Source organism: Gobio gobio, assembly GCF_949357685.1.
Source record: "Gobio gobio genome assembly, chromosome: 13".
Lineage (NCBI taxonomy): Eukaryota > Metazoa > Chordata > Actinopteri > Cypriniformes > Gobionidae > Gobio > Gobio gobio.
The window spans coordinates 2,439,960-2,460,210 of NC_137106.1; the positions used below are offsets into that span (position 1 = coordinate 2,439,960).

Genomic DNA, 20,251 nt, shown 5'->3' on the forward strand with positions numbered 1-20,251 from the left:
GTCTCTCTCTCTCGCGCTCTGTCTCTCTCTCTCGCGCTCTGTCTCTCTCTCTCGCGCTCTGTCTCTCTCTCTCGCGCGCTCTGTCTCTCGCGCTCTGTCTCTCTCTCTCGCGCTCTGTCTCTATCTCTCGCGCTCTGTCTCTCTGTCTCTCGCGCTCTGTCTCTCTCTCTCGCGCTCTGTCTCTCTCTCTCGCGCTCTGTCTCTCTCTCTCGCGCTCTGTCTCTCGCGCTCTGTCTCTCTCTCTCGCGCTCTGTCTCTCTCTCTCGCGCTCTGTCTCTCTCTCTCGCGCTCTCTCTCTCTCTCGCGCTCTGTCTCTCTCTCTCGCGCTCTGTCTCTCGCGCTCTGTCTCTCTCTCTCGCGCTCTGTCTCTCTCTCTCGCGCGCTCTGTCTCTCTCTCTCGCGCTCTGTCTCTCTCTCTCGCGCTCTGTCTCTCTCTCTCGCGCTCTGTCTCTCTGTCTCTCGCGCTCTGTCTCTCTCGCGCTCTGTCTCTCTCTCTCGCGCTCTGTCTCTCTCTCTCTCGCGCTCTGTCTCTCTCTCTCGCGCTCTGTCTCTCTCTCTCTCTCTCTCTCTCTCTCGCGCTCTGTCTCTCTCTCTCTCTCTCTCTCTCTCTCGCGCTCTGTCTCTCTCTCTCTCGCGCTCTGTCTCTCGCGCTCTGTCTCTCTCTCTCGCGCTCTGTCTCTCTCTCTCTCTCTCGCGCTCTGTCTCTCTCTCTCTCGCGCTCTGTCTCTCGCGCTCTGTCTCTCTCTCTCGCGCTCTGTCTCTCTCTCTCTCTCGCGCTCTGTCTCTCTCTCTCTCGCGCTCTGTCTCTCGCGCTCTGTCTCTCTCTCTCGCGCTCTGTCTCTCTCTCTCGCGCTCTGTCTCTCTCTCTCTCGCGCTCTGTCTCTCTGTCTCTCGCGCTCTGTCTCTCTGTCTCTCGCGCTCTGTCTCTCTCTCTCGCGCTCTGTCTCTCTCTCTCGCGCTCTGTCTCTCTCTCTCTCGCGCTCTGTCTCTCTCTCTCGCGCTCTGTCTCTGTCTCTCGCGCTCTGTCTCTCTCTCTCTCGCGCTCTGTCTCTCTGTCTCTCGCGCTCTGTCTCTCTGTCTCTCGCGCTCTGTCTCTGTCTCTCGCGCTCTGTCTCTCTGTCTCTCGCGCTCTGTCTCTCTCTCTCTCGCGCTCTGTCTCTCTGTCTCTCGCGCTCTGTCTCTCTCTCTCGCACTCTCGCGCGCGGTAATGTGGGTTTGGAATGGAATGATTCGTAACAGTTTTATAATTGTAACGAGTAACGATGCAGCACATAAAAAAAATATCGGAGTAAAAGTATTAAACTCATCGAAAATATGTACTGAAGTAAAAGTGGAAGTAGGAGAAAAAAATAATACTCTAGTAAAGTACAGATACTGCCTTTTAGTACTTAAGTACAGTAGTGAAGTAGTTCTACTTCGTTACTATACATCTCTGGTGAGAGACGTAAATGAGGATTTGGGAAATAAATAAGAGATTCCATGTCCAGTAGAATAAAATGGAGTAAGCCTATTGTTAAATTCGTGGAAAATCGTGTGACTAGAGCGCAAAACGCAAGCAATCTTAAATTTGTCTCACCACACAAAGTTTCCTCTCTCGTTCGGCATGAATTCTTATGTTTCCATGGCTGTGATGTAACATTTTGTAAATGACAGCTTCACATACAAAAAAAAAAGTGTTTGTCCGCCCACCGCCGGTGCTCCTGCTTAGTGGACGTGCGACTTTACATTCTCCTGATTTACCAGCCCAAGAGCCGATGGCCCCGTTTGACGAGCTACATATTTTATAATATATGTTTAGTAAGCAGGATTTGATGGCCGCATTCCTACACTTATAAAACGCAATTCAATGTGGAAGTAATCCAAGTATTCAGAAAACGTTGCTCAGATTGGCGCATGTAAACTGTTTTCCCTTATTTATCGTGTCAGGCTGTTGCGATGTGTTCATCGCGCAAGTTCATATCGCGATGACGATGAAAATTCGATGTATCGTTCAGCCGTATTCATGACATCATGACCTGAGCGTTAGTCTTTCCATTCGCAGGGGAACTTTCAACACTTTCTCCAGAAATTAAACAGGGAAGGCGGTCGGCCGAAAGTTGACTTGATAAAGTTTTAAATATAGATATTTTTCTTACACAAACGCGTCGATTAGCTTCAGAAGGCCTTTATTAACACCCCAGAGCCGCTGGAGCAGTTATATGACGGACAGATGCACTTTTATGGACTTCAAAAACAGAGCAACTATTACTGCTGTTATAAAGCTTGGATTGGCCTGGACTTTTGTAATATAACTCAGATTATATCCGTCTGAAAGAAGAATGTCACACACACCTCGGATGACTTGAGGGAGAGTGAATTATGGGCTAGTTTTCATTTTTGGGTGAACTATCCCTTTAAATTAAATTTTCAGATTTATGCTGGATTTATTGATTGTTTTTGACAAATTATATATATATATATATTTTTTTTTCTATTCATTTTCAATGTGGGGTAAATTTTTCAATATCAAATGTTCTACATGCCTTCAGAACAACCAAATCAAGCCTGTGTGTGTGTGTGTGTGTGTGTGTGTGTGTGTGTGTGTGTGTGTGTGTGTGTGTGTGTGTGTGTGTGTGTAGATGGATAATGAAGGAAAAGTCACAAAATCTTATTCCACTGAGATGAAGGGAACCATTTTGTTTTACTAAGTAAGAGTTGATTGGGGTCATATTGAGGGTTTTAAAGCTTGTCTTCTGTTGATCAGCGTTTCTCTGTGCAAGTGTGTGTCGACGTTTCGCTCTCAAATGCACATTAAAGCGCTCAGAAAGCTCACGTTGAGCATTTCCTGTGAGCTGAGCCTCTCTGAGACGCTGAGTGTAAATGAACACCGAGTGCACTTCACTCTGAAACACACAGCGCATGCGTTTCGTTCAAGGGATTAAGACTTGTATGGGGTAATATAACATAAATGATGTCTCTCACTGAAATCTGTAGTAGAAACCCATAAAAGATCCACGTTGTATTTAACCCTCTGGTGCTCTTTAGGGGTTGCATTGGTCGTCTTCCCGCTCATCAGTGACCGGACACCTACAAATTAAACTTCCTCCACCCCAGTAAAACCAATGCAATTTATTTTTCTTCAATAATATTTTTTCTTTTTAATTTTGTATTTTGAGATGATTTGATGGTATTTTTTAATATTTATGCAATAATTATGGTCTGTTTTTGCCATTTAATTTTTTTTTTTTTTAGTTGGGTAATTTTTTGTATTTTATTTTTAAATTATTGCAGTATTTCAGGATAAAATAGAGACTAGGCCTTCAAAATATTTTTTTAAAAGCAGATTAGCCCCTCTTTTGGAATTATTTAAGAAATCCTGCAACCATGTGTGTAACCACTAGAGGTCTCAATGGAGAATTCACTAGTTCTGTTTTGAACACATTTGATGCATTTTTTGTTGTTGATGGATTTGAATATATATTTAAAAAATATTATTATATTTTAGACTATTTATTATAAAGTTTTAGATCATTTTGTTTGTTTGTTAGAAATAACCAAAGAGCATAAGTGGGAGTATTTTTTAACGACCAATTAGCATGCTCGAATCATGCCCTCTTTTTTTGTGTTTTCATCCCTAATGCTAGAAAAGTCACCAAGTTTCATATCATTCTGATGAAGTTGTGATTTAAAACAATTCAAAATGTGGTTCATAGGTTCAGTTTTTCATAGGTGTGTGTGTGTGTGTGTGTGTGTGTGTGTGTGTGTGTGTGTGTGTGTGTGTGTGTGTGTGTGTGTGTGTGTGTGTGTGTGTGTGTGTGTGTGTGTGTGTGTGTGTGTGTGTGTGTGTGTGTGTGTGTGTGTGTGTGTGTGTGTGTGTGTGTGTGTGTGTGTGTGTGTGTGTGTGTGTGTGTGTGTGTGTGTGAGTGTGTGTGTGTGAGTGTGTGGATGTGTCAATATCACACTCTGGATGTTTTAGAGTGTCACCTCTTTACTGCTGTGTACTTTTTTTCAGCATCGTGGCCGATTTGTAGATTATACACACAAATATTCAGAGAATTTGTGTTTTTGCAAATTTCTCATTCATTCCCTATGGTCGTCATTTATGACCGAAGACAATGAACGCTACTTTTTTTTTTTACAACCAATTAGCATGCTCGAATCATGACCCCAATTTGTTTGTGTGTTTACATCCCTAAAGCTAGAAAAGTCACCAAGTTTCATATCATTCTGATGAAGCTGTGATTTTTAACATTTTAAAACAGAATTTTTTTCGGTCAGAATTGACCGAAGAGCACCAGAGGGTTAAAAATCCATTACATATTTGGACAATGGGCGGCCATTTTGTTTGCGTTCTAGGTTGATGACGTAGAATGGTTGCACTCGGCAATCAACCCGTGGCTATTCTTACCACAACACAACTCGAAACATGTTTCAGAGTTAAACAAAACCAATCAATTGCTTTGTAATTGCATTTAAAACACACACAAACACACACGTGCACACACACACATATCCACGCACTGTGCGCGCACACACACGCTCAATCAGCTGTAGTGTTATACATGAGGTTGACATGTTTCGAGTTGTGTTGTGGTAAGAATAGCCACGGGTTGATTGCCAAGGGCAACCATTCTACGTCATCAACCTAGAACGCAAACAAAATGGCCGCCCATTGTCCAAATATGTAATGGATTTTTTAAATAACGTGGATCTTTCATGGGTTTTCTACTACATATTTCTGTAAGAGACATCATTGATGTTATATTACACCATACAAGTCTTAACACCAGGGGATCCCTTTAAAGCACAGATTTTGCAGTCGTATCACCATTTCGCTCTAGACTTGTGTGTTTTTATGATGTAATGTGTTGGTGATAATGTGTGTTTGCAGGTGTGTGTGTCTAAATGACGCTGACCGCTGGCACGCTCACCAGCTGCTGGATCACCCGTTCCTGCGCCCTCCATCTCCCAAGAGTGTGGTGGCATGCCATGAGTCCAGTCCGGAGGGTGATGCCTACACACACACACACGCACGCACGCACGCACGCACGCACGCACGCACGCACGCACGCACGCACGCACACACACACACACATCACTCCTGCAATAGTGCTATTTACATCTTAAAGGGTTAGTTCAGCCAAAAATGTAAATTGTGTCATTAATGACTGAGCCTCATGTGGTTGGACACCCGTCAGACCTCCGTTCATCTTCAGACACAAATGAAGATATTTTAGTGTAAATCTGATGCTCTGAAAGGCCTCCATTGGCTCAACTTTACACTCTCAAGACCCTTAAAAGACACTAAAGACTAAAGTTACAAAGTCCATCTCACTACAGCGGCTCTACAATAACTTTATGAAGACGAGAATAGTTTCTGTGCGCAAAAAAAACCCTAAATAGCGACTTATATAGTGATGACGATTTCAAAACACGGCCTCATGAAGCTTGAAGCGTTATGAATCAGTGAGTCGATTCAGCAGTTTGAAGCGTTATGAATCAGTGAGTCGATTCAGCAGTTTGAAGCATTATGAATCAGTGAGTCGAATCAGCGGTTCAGAGCGTTATGAATCAGTGAGTCGATTCAGCGGTTTGAAGCGTTATGAATCAGTGAGTCGATTCAGCGGTTTGAAGCGTTATGAATCAGTGAGTCGATTCAGCAGTTTGAATCGCCAAATTTCAGCAGTTTGACACACGATCCGAATCATGATTCGACTCACTGATTCATAATGCTTCGAAGCTTCATGAGGCCGTGTTTTGAAATCGTCATCACTATATAAGTTGTTATTTAGGGTTTTTTTGCGCACAAAAACTATTCTCGTCTCTTCATAAAGTTATTGTAGAGCCGCTGTAGTGAGATGGACTTTGTAACTTTAGTCTTTAGTGTCTTTTAAGGGTCTTGAGAGTGTAAAGTTGAGCCAATGGAGGCCTTTCAGAGCATCAGATTTACACTAAAATATCTTCATTTGTGTCTGAAGATGAACGGAGGTCTGACGGGTGTCCAACCACATGAGGCTCAGTCATTAATGACACAATTTACATTTTTGGGTGAACTAACCCTTTAAAGGAACACTCTTTCTGAAAACAGGCTCATTCTCCGTCTCCTCTAGAGTTTAACAGTTGAGTTTGACCGATTGTGAGTCCATTGAGCCGATCTCCGGGTCTGAGCACTGTTAGCATAGCTAACATAAAAATGTCAATAAATTAATTAAAATTAATAAATTAATGAAACATGCATAAAAATAAATAAGTAAATAAATACATCTGCTTAATTTCTTATTTATTAATGTGCTTAAAAGTGTAGAGAAAAGTACAAATAAAATTGAGTAAAGAAATGAGATTAAAATAAATTAATAAATGATTGAATGGTAAATTAACATATGATAAAAATGTAAAAAGTAAATAAATAAATGAGGTTAAAACAAATTAATAAATGATTGAATGGTAAATTAACATATGATACAAATTTAAAAAGTAAATAAATAAATGAGATTAAAATAAATTATTAAATGAATGAATGGTAAATTAACATATGATAAAAATTTAAAAATAAATAAATAAATGAGATTAAATTAAATTATTAAATGATTGAATGGTAAATTAACATATGATAAAAATGTAAAAAGTAAATAAATAAATGAGATTAAAATAAATTAATAAATGATTGAATGGTAAATTAACATATGATAAAAATGTAAAAAGTATATAAATAAATAAATAAATGAGATTAAATTAAATTAATAAATGATTGAATGGTAAATTAACATGATAAAAATGTAAAAAGTAAATAAATTAGATTAAAATAAACATATGTGGAAAAGCCAGTAAAACTGAATATAATAATAATAATAATAATGACAAAAATCATTAAATATGCAAATGTTGTGTATATAAATGTGTTTTTTCTCTAAAAGTTTGCATATTTATTTACTAATTTTGTTATTTTTAACAAATTTGTTCAAAATTAATTTGATTAAGATAAATAAGTGATTAAATGTGAAATTAACATATAATAAGATATACAAAAATGTAATTAACGATTAATATAAATGAATAAAAATGGATTTAAATAAATAAATAATGCAATTAACAGTGCATTCTTATAGTGAGAAGAGGAGATGTATAATAAAGGAACTTAATAGAAACGAATGTTAGATATATAATATTATTTAATTTTATCACAGCTCACAGCTCTTGATTATGACAAGTGTTGGGGAAAGTTACTTTGAAAAGTAATGCATTACAATATTGCGTTACTCCCTTAAAAAGTAACTAATTGAGTTACTTTTTAAGAAAAGTAATGCGTTACGTTACTTTTGCGTTACTTTTTCTCACCTGTGCTGGGTTTGTTTTTGTTTTTTTGTTTTTTATAACAAAAAAGTAATATTTTTGTGCAACGGTAAAGACCTCTTCATACCAAAATGTAAATAATAAGCCTCAGGCTGAGGTAAAGATGCAGATTCCCTCATGAACACTAGAGGGCGCAGCTCTGGATAATGGAGGAATAGGACGCAGGAGAAAAAAGTTTTACTAATAAAAACTAAAAACACACACACACACACACACACACACACACACACACACACACCCACACCTCTGCACTAACTCTGAACATGAGCTGTCAGTCAAATTAATGTGGAAAAGTAACTCAGATATTTTGTTGTAAATTTGAAAAGTAAAGCGTTACTTTACTAGTTACTTGGAAAAAGTAATATTATTACGTAACTCAAGTTACTTGTAATGCGTTCCCCCAACATTGTGCAGGAATGAGAGTATAGTTCCTGCCATATCAGCCTAGAAAATCACAACAACTCATTTTCCATCGGTCTTAGTACACGATGAGTAACTACAGAAGAGTCACGTTTTAAATAGGAAAAATATCAACACTCTTTGGTCATTTTTGAGCGAGATGCTAACGGTCTAATCAGATTCAATGATCTATGCTAAGCTATGCTAAAAGTGCTCAGACCTGGAGATCGGCTGAATGGATTCAAAAACAGTCAAACTCTAGTTCGGAAAATGAGCCTATTTTCAAAAATAGTGGCGTGTTCCTTAAATCTCAAGCCAATGATGGCTTTCTCAACTTGCTAGTATTTGGGTTGTAAGTGTCCTAATGTCCGTGTTTGTGTTCCTCAGACACCGGGGTCGACTTCGCCTCGACAGTGGTCCCGCGCAGCCACCTCCTCAGCGCCCCCTTCAGTACGGAGGTGCAGAAGCAGTTCTCGCGCTACTACAACGAGTTCTCCGAGCTGCAGCTGCTGGGCAAGGGAGCGTTCGGCGCCGTTATTAAGGTCTCGTATTTTACACACTTTGTTATTAAAGGATTAGTTCACTTTTAAATAAACTTGTGCTGATAATTTCCTCACCCTCATGTCATCCAAGATGTCCATGTCTTTCTTTCTAAAGTCGAAAAGAAATGAAGGTTTTGGATGAAAACAGTCCAGGGTTTTTCTCCATATAATGGACTTCAATGGGCCCCAAACGGGTCAAATGACAGTTTCAGTGCAGCTTTAAACGACACCAGATGATGAATAAGGGTCTGATCTAGACAAACCATCAGCTTCTGAGAGAAACCCAGCAGTATTTATGATATTATTTTACCTCTTATCAGACGAGCGTGATCATCTCTGAGCTCCGCCATAACTTCCGCTGAGTGAGGTCAAAATACGAGCGTGGTCATAGATATATCGATCGTAGATGCCTCATTCTACTGATCCGTGCAGTCGCTAATGAGGCATCTACGATCTATATATCTATGACCACGCTCGTATTTTGACCTCACTCAGCGGAAGTTATGGCGGAGCTAAGAGATGATCACGTTCATGTGATAAGAGGTAAAATAATATCATAAATACTGCTGGGTTTCTCACAGAAGCTGATGGTTTGTCTAGATCAGACCCTTATTCATCATCTGGTGTCGTTTAAAGCTGCACTGAAACTGACATTTGACCCGTTTGGAGCCCATTGAAGTCCATTATATGGAGAAAAACCCTGGACTGTTTTCATCCAAAACCTTCATTTCTTTTCGACTGCAGAAAGAAAGACATGGACATCTTGGATGACATGAGGGTGAGGAAATTATCAGCAAAAGTTTATTTAAAAGTGAACTAATCCTTTAATGCAGATGATAATACAGATTTTTTTTTACAAACTATATAAATATGCAGATGATATGGCACTTGTGGCACTTTTATGGAAAGACTGTGTACATTTTGAGTACGAGGAACAGGTTTTGAAACTAGAAAAATGGTGTGAAGAAAGTTCCTTATCAGGGTTTCCGCAGGGTCTTAAAAAGTCTAAAAAAGTCTAGAATTTCAAAATCAAAATTTTAGGCCTTAAAAAGTCTTAATTTCTCAGAAGTATTGAGTTCTAGGTCTTAAATCATTTTAAACAGGTCTAATTTTCCTACGTCCATGTAGCGCTTCCTCTAATGCTGATTGAAATGCTCCCGCAGCGCTTTAGTGTTTTTAATTCTGGGTGTTGTAGTTCTTTCTTTCGCTAGTCCAACTATAGTTCGCTGTATTATGACTACAAATGAGACCAGCATGCATCTTATATTGCAGCCAATCAGCTTTGGTGTTATTGGCGGGAGTCTCTTTCGGATTGTACCACAGACACATCAAACAGATTTTATTCTCTAGATAATAGTCCTCCAGTTTTTCGCATTTCCGCGATTACTAAACACAACGAAAAATCAACAATGCATTTTTTGAGATCCTGCATAATTCGTAATTTCACTGCAAAATAATGGCAAGATACCAAAATAAACAAGATTGATGCATTTTGTTTATTCTATTGTCATGTGTGACTATTGTGAATCTAACATAATACAGTAAATGCGGTACCCTTATTATGAAAAAAAAAAAAATAAATTCTGGAAATTACCACCTCAAATTCAGTCATTTTGATCTGAAAAATCCCCCAAAAAATATCCTGGTGGGATTGAGCTATGGGGAAGTGCAAGTTTATCGATACAAGTTTATCGATTTGTTCAATTTGAATAAATAAATTTACTTTGCAAGTAATTTTGTGACTGAATTTCCTTTATAGGTCTTAAATTTCATTCATAATGGTCTTAAAAAGTCTTAAATTTGACTTGGTGAAACCTTCAGAAACCCTGATAAATGTATGTAAAACAAAAGAGTTGATTTTAAATCATTCAGAGCCTTTAACAGAAATAATGCTATGTGATCAAACTGTTGAAATTGTGAAGACTTTTAAGTATTTATGGAATCATGATTGACTGTAAATTGAACTTCTCTGATAATGTGGCTCTTATTTGTAAGAAAGCAAATCAAAGGCTATTCTTGCTAAGGAAATTGACAGAATTTTGTGTGAGCAAAGCTGTGTTTTATACAGGTCTAATTGAGAGTGCTTTAGGGTATAATATTACAGTGTGGTTCGGACGAGTTACTTCGGCAAATAAAGTTAAATTAGACAGAATTACAAGAGTAGCAGGAAAAATTATAGGATTAAAGCAAAAATCATTCGCTCAGTTATACCAAATTGCTGTTCAGAGAAAAGCTTTGATTATAACAAGAGACACAACACACCCCATGAATCATGTTTTTGAATTATTACCATCACGCCGTCGTTATAGAATGCCTAAAGCAATATATAAACAAGCTTTTGTACCAAATGCAATAAGTCTTTTGAATAAGAGGTAGGAAATGTGAATATTTTAATTTTGTCATTGTGGATGTAGTGTATTGTTAGATGTATTTAGTGGATGTTGTGTACTGTTAACTGTTCTGTGATTGTGTGGCGAGACCAAAGATCAATTTTCAGCTTAGGTTGAACAATAAAAAAAAAAAAAAAAAAAAAAAAAAAAGCTGTTTATCAGGGAATTTAAACGATAAATGCTGCGATTAAAGCTGCACTATGTAAGATTTTCTCAGTCAAATATCCAAACTCCTCTAGGCCAGTGTTATATATTGTGTTCAGAGTACTTACAATATCCCAAATGTTTCCGACTATTTGTAAATGGTGAGATGCTATTTTACCCGAGGAACCGGGACGTGTGAGGGCGTGGCCTGTCGATGACATCATATCCGGTTTTATTCTGCAGAAGCGCTTTCCTCTCACTGCAGTGTGAACAAGTGTCATAGCAGAGTAACGCCATCCCATCATCAACACACTCAGATGTGTGTAATATGATCAACAGAGCTGTGTATGAATATAAATAAATACAAAACACAATTTACTTATTTACAAATTATTATTGACTTATTTACAAATTCACAGTAAAACCTAAGCCACCTAACCCAACTACAACAAGCCTAATATAACTCTAGATAACAGTTACAGTAATAACAGCAGAGTCTGTGTTCTTGCTCTGCTACAAACCAGCTTCCAGCTTCAGCTTTATTTTGAAATATGATCATATTCTCTGGTTAAATATTTTAGAACGCATGGCCTTAATGTTTCCATGGCGACGCGTCATGTTTCTCACATGACACACAGCAGCCGCAATAGCGCTGACAGCTCAGCTGTATCGGGTTTATTTCGCTTTTTCTTTTTATTCAAAATATTCACAAACTTCTTAACTGTGTCACGAACTATCTGATGTTCAAATGTGTGAGTGAATGTGTGTTAGTTGATCTATAAAGCGCAATGGGCGACGCCATGTTAGTTTGCGCCTCAGAATCGGATCTGTCGGATTTACAACACTTGAGTTCATTCTCGTCTTACGAAATACATGAAAGTAAGTGACCAGTGAACTGGAGGAAGAATAGAGTAAACTATATAGTTACTATATAATGTGCATGTATCTGATGTGAATAAAACACGTAACGTTGGTCAAATTATAACCGTCTGAAAGGATTGTCATTGCCGCTTTCATAGGCATCAGTGTGTGTTTTTTGCTAGTAGCCTACTGATGAGCATTTAAATGTCTGAAACCTGAAATAAACATGATGTGGTTGAAAACACTGAATAGTTGTCATATGTGGTTGAAAACACTGAATAGTTGTCATGAGATGTGGTTGAAAACACTGAATAGTTGTCATGAGTTGTGGTTGAAAACACTGAATAGTTGTCATGAGTTGTGGTTGAAAACACTGAATAGTTGTCATGAAATGTGGTTGAAAACACTGAATAGTTGTCATGAGATGTGGTTGAAAACACTGAATAGTTGTCATGAGATGTGGTTGAAAACACTGAATAGTTGTCATGAGATGTGGTTGAAAACACTGAATAGTTGTCATGAGATGTGGTTGAAAACACTGAATAGTTGTCATGAGATGTGATGTGACGAGCGCTGAGCGTCTGTCTCTGGCTCAGCCAAAGCGCGAAAGCACGTTTGAATTTTGGCACCGAAATGAGGCACCGAAATCTGCGTTATGATTCGGTTCGGTACATATTGGCACCGGGTTTCGGTACCCAACCCTATTTGGGACAAGAGTCGCGACCTTAAATTGCCTGCACAAAACTCTTGATCAGCTCTCAAAATGTGTTTGTTCAAAACCGCAGATATTAACGCCGTTTCCGTGGTGAAAACGCCGCAAATAACAGCATTTTCTACACAACAGGCGTTTGGTGACCGGTGTATTTTGACCCTTTTGGCGTTCCATAGTTCCTTCCTTGGAGCACTTTTGATAGATGCTGACCACTGCGGACCGGGAACCCCTCTGGGAGACCCTAAGGTTTCTCATATTTCTCTTTTTTTTCTCATGCAGGTCCAGAATAAGTTGGATGGTTGTTATTACGCGGTCAAGCGGATCCAGGTGAACCCGGCCAGTAAGCAGTTCCGGCGGATCAAAGGTGAGGTCACACTGCTGTCCCGCCTCAACCACGAGAACATCGTGCGCTACTACAACGCCTGGATCGAGCGGCAGGAGTCGCCCGCGGGTGGAGCGATGGCCAGCGACAGCTCTGAGGCCTTCAGCAGCCCTGAGCAACACTCACTGCCCGCGGCTCCATCCCTCCGCAACCAGCTGGGTCTGATGGACAACATCGAGGAAGACGCGCCACCCCCTGCCCTCGCCAGCTCAGTGGAGTGGAGCACCTCGCTCGAGAGATCCACCAGCGCCAAATGCAGCGCCGCCGACTCCACCGACGACGAGGAGGATGAAGAGGGGGACGTGTTCTGCCCCTCCTTCCTGTGAGATGCCAATCACACTGCAAAAAATGCTTTTCTTACTTAGTATTTTTGTCTTGTTTTCAGTCCAAATTAGGGATCGACCGATGTGGATTTTTTTAGTGCCGATACCGTTTTTTTTTTCATCAGCCTTATGCTGCGTTCACACCAAACGCGAATAGAGCGTCTGGCGCGAGTGATTTCAATGTTAAGTCAATGGAAAGGCGCGTTGACGCGCGTCTGGGGGTCTCGCGGCGCGTTTCGCGCGAAGGACGCGAATCCGCCTCATTCGCACGTCCTGTTCGCGCGAATTGAGCGTCTTGCGCAACACACGCGTTACACGCGAATGGTGCTTTTGTGCATTCACGTGTTTGAAGCGAATTCGCGTCTGACGCCCGAGTTGAAAAATTTGACCTTTGGCGTCAATTCGCGCCGCGTTAACCAATCAGGAGCCTGCTTGCTCCCCACATAATTTAAAAATAGTACTATTGTGTCACAAAATGTAGTGTTAAGGCTTTTTCAGGTGGGAATGTAGTTGTTTAAAGCTCAAATCTGTGGTTTATTTATAAAGAGAGCGCCTATTTAAAAAAAATAATCTTGTGTTTTTGGAGTTGTGAGCTCCAGGCGATCAGCGGGCGATCAGCGCTCATAACCCCGGCGAAGTGAAGCTTCAGCTGAAGAATGGATACATTTTGGGATCCTGACACTCAGGATGCCTCAGTGTGTGTATGTGTGCAATAAATATGTTGTCACTGTTGAGTCAAATATCCAAATGTCCGTTTTATATATGATATTTCCTGTCTCTGATTAAGTTCCCTCTAGTGTGTGTAGTCTCAATGCCCTGAATCCACTTTTTTGTACTTAAACGCTCGTTTTTTGGGTCGACAGCTAAAGTCACATTTGTGTGTTATAAAGTCAGAATTGCGTGATATAAACTCGCAAGTCTTTTCTTCACAATTGACTTTTTTGCGCAGTTGCGAGTTTATATCTTGCAATTCTGACTTCTTTTCTCCGAATTGTGAGATCTAAACTGCAATTGCAAGTTATAAACTCCAATTCTGAGGAAAAAAGAATTGCGATTCATTTTCGCGTTTATATCACAAATATGTAAACTCGCAATTGCGAGAAAGTCAGAATAGCGAGATAAAATTGAAATTGTGATATTGAAAAATGCTGGATTGTTAAGTAATGGTGATAAACTGGACGGCTTTTAAAGACTTAGAAAGCAATATTTGGCATGAGCCTTGTCTTTTATTCCCGCCGTAGTAAAATTGAAAATATCCTGGAAATGTTCTGGATAATGGCTGCTGAAAAAGAGTTAATTTTGAGTTATTTTCCCCCAAAACAAGACAAACTTTAGCTTGTCTAGTAAATGCTTCTTAATGTAAGATTTTTTAGATATTTGGACTGAAAACAAGACAAAAAAGTACTTACTAAGTAAGAAAAGCATTTTTTGCAGTGCATCATGTGTGTTTTGCACTGATAGCCAATGTTTGCTGACCTGCTTCTGTTTCCACACACAGGCCTCCTGACAGCGACTCTGAGAGTGACATCATCTTCGACAATGCTGATGTCAGTTTCCTACAGGTCATTAATCGATGAAGTTGGACATGTTAGCTCTGTAAAGCCGGCCTGAAGTTTTGGGACGCCCGCTTTACATGCACATGAGCTTCCCATTGTTAATCCGCAGTGTTGGGGAAGCTACTCTGAAACCGTAGTTTGACAAGATACTTATACATGAGAGTAGTTAAACTACAGTCAAGCAGGGCTCGACATTAACGCTTGTTTTTTTTGAAGGGGCAAGTGAAAAATAATTTTAGTTGCCTGACGGACAAGTATCCTGAGTAAAACGTCAAAACAAAAAATAACTAGGGAATCACCAAAGTGCAATAAGGATTCTGATTCAGTGTAAGTGGAGATCAATAGTGGATAATAATATAAAACTAACTGACGTTATTAAGGTTGAGCGGTTGAGGCTCGAGGAGAAAATCGAGAACAAATGAGCGCCACTAAGAGAAACTCAGTTAATATACACGGTTAAAATTGTGCAGTTTTTATATTTATAACATATGATACAGTTAAAGGGTTAGTTCAGCCAAAAGTGTAAATTGTGTCATTAATGACTGAGCCTCATGTGGTTGGACACCCGTCAGACCTCCGTTCATCTTCAGACACAAATGAAGATATTTTAGTGTAAATCTGATGCTCTGAAAGGCCTCCATTGGCTCAACTTTACACTCTCAAGACCCTTAAAAGACACTAAAGACTAAAGTTACAAAGTCCATCTCACTACAGCGGCTCTACAATAACTTTATGAAGACGAGAATAGTTTTTGTGCGCAAAAAAACCCTAAATAACGACTTATATAGTGATGACGATTTCAAAACACGGCCTCATGAAGCTTCGAAGTGTTATGAATCAGTGAGTCAAATCAGCAGTTTGAAGCGTTATGAATCAGTGAGTCGATTCAGCGGTTTGAAGCGTTATGAATCAGAGTCGATTCAGCAGTTTGAAGCGTTATGAATCAGTGAGTCGATTCAGCGGTTTGGAGCGTTATGAATCAGGAAGTCAATTCAGCGGTTTGGAACGTTATGAATCAGCGAGTCGATTCAGCAGTTTGAAGCGTTATGAATCAGCGAGTCGATTCAGCAGTTTGAAGCGTTATGAATCAGCGAGTCGATTCAGCAGTTTGAAGCGTTATGAATCAGCGAGTCGATTCAGCAGTTTGAAGCGTTATGAATCAGCGAGTCGATTCAGCAGTTTGAAGCGTTATGAATCAGCGAGTCGATTCAGCGGTTTGGAGCGTTATGAATCAGTGGGTCGATTCAGTGGTTTGGAGCGTTATGAATCAGGAAGTCAATTCAGCGGTTTGAAGCGTTATGAATCAGCGAGTCGATTCAGCAGTTTGAAGCGTTATGAATCAGCGAGTCGATTCAGCAGTTTGAAGCGTTATGAATCAGCGAGTCGATTCAGCAGTTTGAAGCGTTATGAATCAGCGAGTCGATTCAGCAGTTTGAAGCGTTATGAATCAGCGAGTCGATTCAGCGGTTTGGAGCGTTATGAATCAGTGGGTCGATTCAGTGGTTTGGAGCGTTATGAATCAGGAAGTCAATTCAGCGGTTTGAAGCGTTATGAATCAGCGAGTCGATTCAGCAGTTTGAAGCGTTATGAATCAGCGAGTCGATTCAGCAGTTTGAAGCGTTATGAATCAGCGAGTCGATTCAGCAGTTTGAAGCGTTATGAATCAGGAAGTCAATTCAGCGGTTTGGAGCATTATGAATCAGCGAGTCGATTCAGCGGTTTGAAGCGTTATGAATCAGGAAGTCAGTTCAGCGGTTTGGAGCGTTATGAATCAGTGAGTCGATTCAGCAGTTTGAAGCGTTATGAATCAGTGAGTCGATTCAGCAGTTTGAAGCGTTATGAATCAGTGAGTCGATTCAGCAGTTTGAAGCGTTATGAATCAGCGAGTCGATTCAGCAGTTTGGATTGCCAAATTTCAGCAGTTTGGCGGTTTGACACGCGATCCGAATCATGATTTGAGTCACTGATTCATAACGCTTCGAAGCTTCATGAGGCCGTGTTTTGAAATCGTCATCACTATATAAGTCGTTATTTAGGGTTTTTTTGCGCACAAAAACTATTCTCGTCTTCATAAAGTTATTGTAGAGCCGCTGTAGTGAGATGGACTTTGTAACTTTAGTCTTTAGTGTCTTTTAAGGGTCTTGAGAGTGTAAAGTTGAGCCAATGGAGGCCTTTCAGAGCATCAGCTTTACACTAAAATATCTTCATTTGTGTCTGAAGATGAACGGAGGTCTGACGGGTGTCCAACCACATGAGGCTCAGTCATTAATGACACAATTTACATTTTTGGGTGAACTAACCCTTTAAGCAACATCACATGACCAAGAGTGTTATTTTCCTGAATATCATCACGACTGAACATGACACTGATTTCATACGACAGTTCCATAAACAATTATTAACATTAAGTCACTTACATTTCAGATGCAATATTGAGTGTTTTTGTTCTATTTCAGCAGTGAAAATAGTTCCAAACAAAGATCACAGCAGAACCATAACACCTCTCACAGCATCAGTGTGTGTGTGTTACTGAATGATTCAGTGTTTGAGTGAATCAGTTGAATCAAAGATTCAATGACCTGTTCATAAACGACCATCTCATTCCTGAATGAATCATCCGTTTGAACGAATCGACTCAATGACTCGCTCATTCAGACGGTCACCTGCGCCACCTACTGGTGCTTTAGTTTCATCTTTCCAACATTTCTTTTTTTTTGTATAATCAAAAATATTTTAAATAATCTCATAACATTATTTAATGCAGTTGTAATTGTTCAGTGTAGCCTAAATTGTTTAATTTGATTGATAACAGCCTATAGTGTCTTATTCTAATTTCATTTATAGATCAAATTTAAGAATCTAAAAGGAAAGCTGAAGCATATCCTATATTTAATAAGATTATGGAAAAATGCCCTTTATAAAACTGTAAAAATGTCACAAATATGCAGATTTAAATATGTCAAAGCTGATTGAACACTGGTGAGAATATTGCTTCAGAATAGATTATATTAAAAAATAAAAGTAGTTAGATACACAACAAGTTACTAACAAAATGTAGCTAGCTACATCGAAACTACTTTTTTTTTTTTTTTAACAATTAAATTGCATATTTACACATAACTGAATAATCGTTAATGAAGAATGTTTTAAGTTAAATGTTTGGGGTTTAAAGCAACACAATGCAATACAATTATGATAAGAGTAAAGTTTTCTTTTTTAACTATCCAAATTCACAATACTCAAATGTTGTCTATATCTCAAGCTGACTGTCAAGGTGCCAAATCGCTACAAATGTCATGTCACATAAAAGCAAGAACCAAATATAAGCAACTTAGATACACAGGAGTTGACAAAGTGCACTAAACTATATCACAATATTGTTTTCTGCACAATTGACAGATGCTTTGCCAGTGCAATGACGCAAACTCCACATTAGGGATCTTTCAGGTTCTTTATAAAACTGGTGGGGCAGATTAAACTATGACGGATATATATATTAGGGCTGTCAAAAGATTAATCGCATCCAAAATAAAAGTTTGTGTTTACATAATATATGTGTGTGTACTCTGTTAATTATTATTTATATATAAATACACACACATTCATGTATATATTTAAGAAAAAAATATTATTTTTATATATAAAACATTTATATTTATATATATTATAGATTATATACATGTATATACATGCAAATATTTCTTAAATATATACATGAATGTGTGTGTATTTATATATAAATAATAATGAACAGAGTACACACACATATATTATGTAAACACAAACTTTTATTTTGGATGCGATTAATCGCGATTAATCTTTTGACAGCCCTAATTATTATTATTATTATTATTATTATTAGTAGTAGTAGTAGTAGTAGTAGTATTATATTGTTATATTCTTAAATACTCTATTTTTAATAATATAATAATCATAATTATTATTAGTCATATTAATATATAAACACAATGTTATACACACACACTTTTCATTTGTAAAATAAATAAATAAATCGCATTCCTCATCTGAACTCAGTGATTTGGAGGGGCGGCCCAATACTTTTGGCATTATAGTGTATGTCATATTTCTACATAAGGCTTTTATGGCTCATATAGTCTGATATGGTGAGGATGCGGAGGATAATCAGCTCAGTTTCTCTGCAGGAGGAGCCCAGCCGCAGGAAAGCAGCCGATCCGTCAGAGAGCTCCGACTCGGAGAAGCCGCTCCAGATAGCGCATTACCTGTACATACAGGTGTGTGTGTGTGACCCTTGACCTGTGGCTTTGCAGCGGTCCGCCGTGTGTAATGGTGCTGTTGTGTGTCTTCAGATGGAGTACTGTGAGAAAAGCACACTGAGAGACACCATTGATCAGGGCTTGCATCAGGACTCCAGCCGCCTCTGGAGGCTCTTCAGGGAGATCCTGGATGGCCTGTCCTACATCCACGAGCAGGTCAGCATCTGCACACTCATCAGACTATTCCGTTAATTAAATGTTAGTAATCAAAAACCATGTCTAATTAATAATAAATATAGCTGCGAGCAGCCATGAACAGGGCCAAGAGCAAAGAAGCCAATAAGACATGCCAACGTGGCTGGGAGCGTCAGACCAACTGCAACAATTAAAGGGTTAGTTAATTCCTCACCCGTCAGACGTCCGTTCATCTTCAGACACAAATGAAGATATTTTAGTGTAAAGCTGATGCTGAGAAAGGCTTCAGATTGGCCTCCACTGGCATTCAGTACATTTACACTCACAAGACCCATAAAAGGCACTAAAAACGTCATTACAAAGTCCATCTCACCACAGTGACTCTACAATAATCTTACGATGCGACGACAAAAAAAATCTAAATAACACCTTTATCCAGCTTGTTCTCGTCTTCCGTGTGTGTCTCCACGACGCATGCGCGAGAATATGAGCAGATCCGGCGTTCGGACACATGACCCAGAAGAGATTTGTTTACGAGCAGAGGAAGACGCGCGTATCTCAGCTGTTGAATTCTACACTGATCGTGCTTTAGGTCTCGGTGTAGTTCTCAAAATGGGGCTAAAGTGGCATTTCATGGATTCCCGAACGCCGGATCTGCTCATATTCTCACGCATGCGTCGTGGAGACACACACGGAAGACAAGAACAAGCTGGATAAAGGTGTTATTTTGATTTTTTTTTGCGCACAAAAACTATTGTCGTTGCATCGTAAAATGATTGTAGAGTCACTGTGGTGAGATGGACTTTGTAACGACGTTTTTAGTGCCTTTTATGGGTCTTGTGAGTGTAAATGTACTGAATGCCAATGGAGGCCTATCTGAAGCCTTTCTCAGCATCAGCTTTACACTAAAATATCTTCATTTGTGTCTGAAGATGAACGGAGGTCTGACGGGTGTCCAAACACATGAGGGTGAGGAATTAATGACAGAATTTACATTTTTGGGTGAACTAACCCTTTAAAGACGTTTTAAGATGATTTTAGGCTGAAAAATCGTATGTACACTCACTAATAATATGATTTAATGGTTTATCACTTTCGACCAATAGGTGGCGCAGTTATGAAATTGATGTGGTGTGGTCAGAGTGAAGGGACAGAGTTTGGGGTCATTATGTCAAAGCATTGC

At 39.2% G+C, this 20,251-nt stretch overlaps 1 protein-coding gene across 1 annotated transcript in view; it reads left to right on the forward strand.

Annotated features, from left to right (window-relative positions):
* Positions 1–20,251, forward strand: part of eif2ak4 (eukaryotic translation initiation factor 2 alpha kinase 4) — a gene marked incomplete at its 5' end in the record, with an annotated part of 140,520 nt that overhangs the window by 1,160 nt on the left and 119,109 nt on the right. Inside the window, 6 exons of the mRNA XM_079833966.1 lie at positions 4,871–4,986; positions 8,116–8,270; positions 12,657–13,081; positions 14,581–14,644; positions 18,802–18,891; positions 18,967–19,089. Coding sequence (XP_079690092.1) covers positions 4,871–4,986; positions 8,116–8,270; positions 12,657–13,081; positions 14,581–14,644; positions 18,802–18,891; positions 18,967–19,089 — 973 coding nt within the window. The remainder of the gene's footprint in view (positions 1–4,870; positions 4,987–8,115; positions 8,271–12,656; positions 13,082–14,580; positions 14,645–18,801; positions 18,892–18,966; positions 19,090–20,251) is intronic.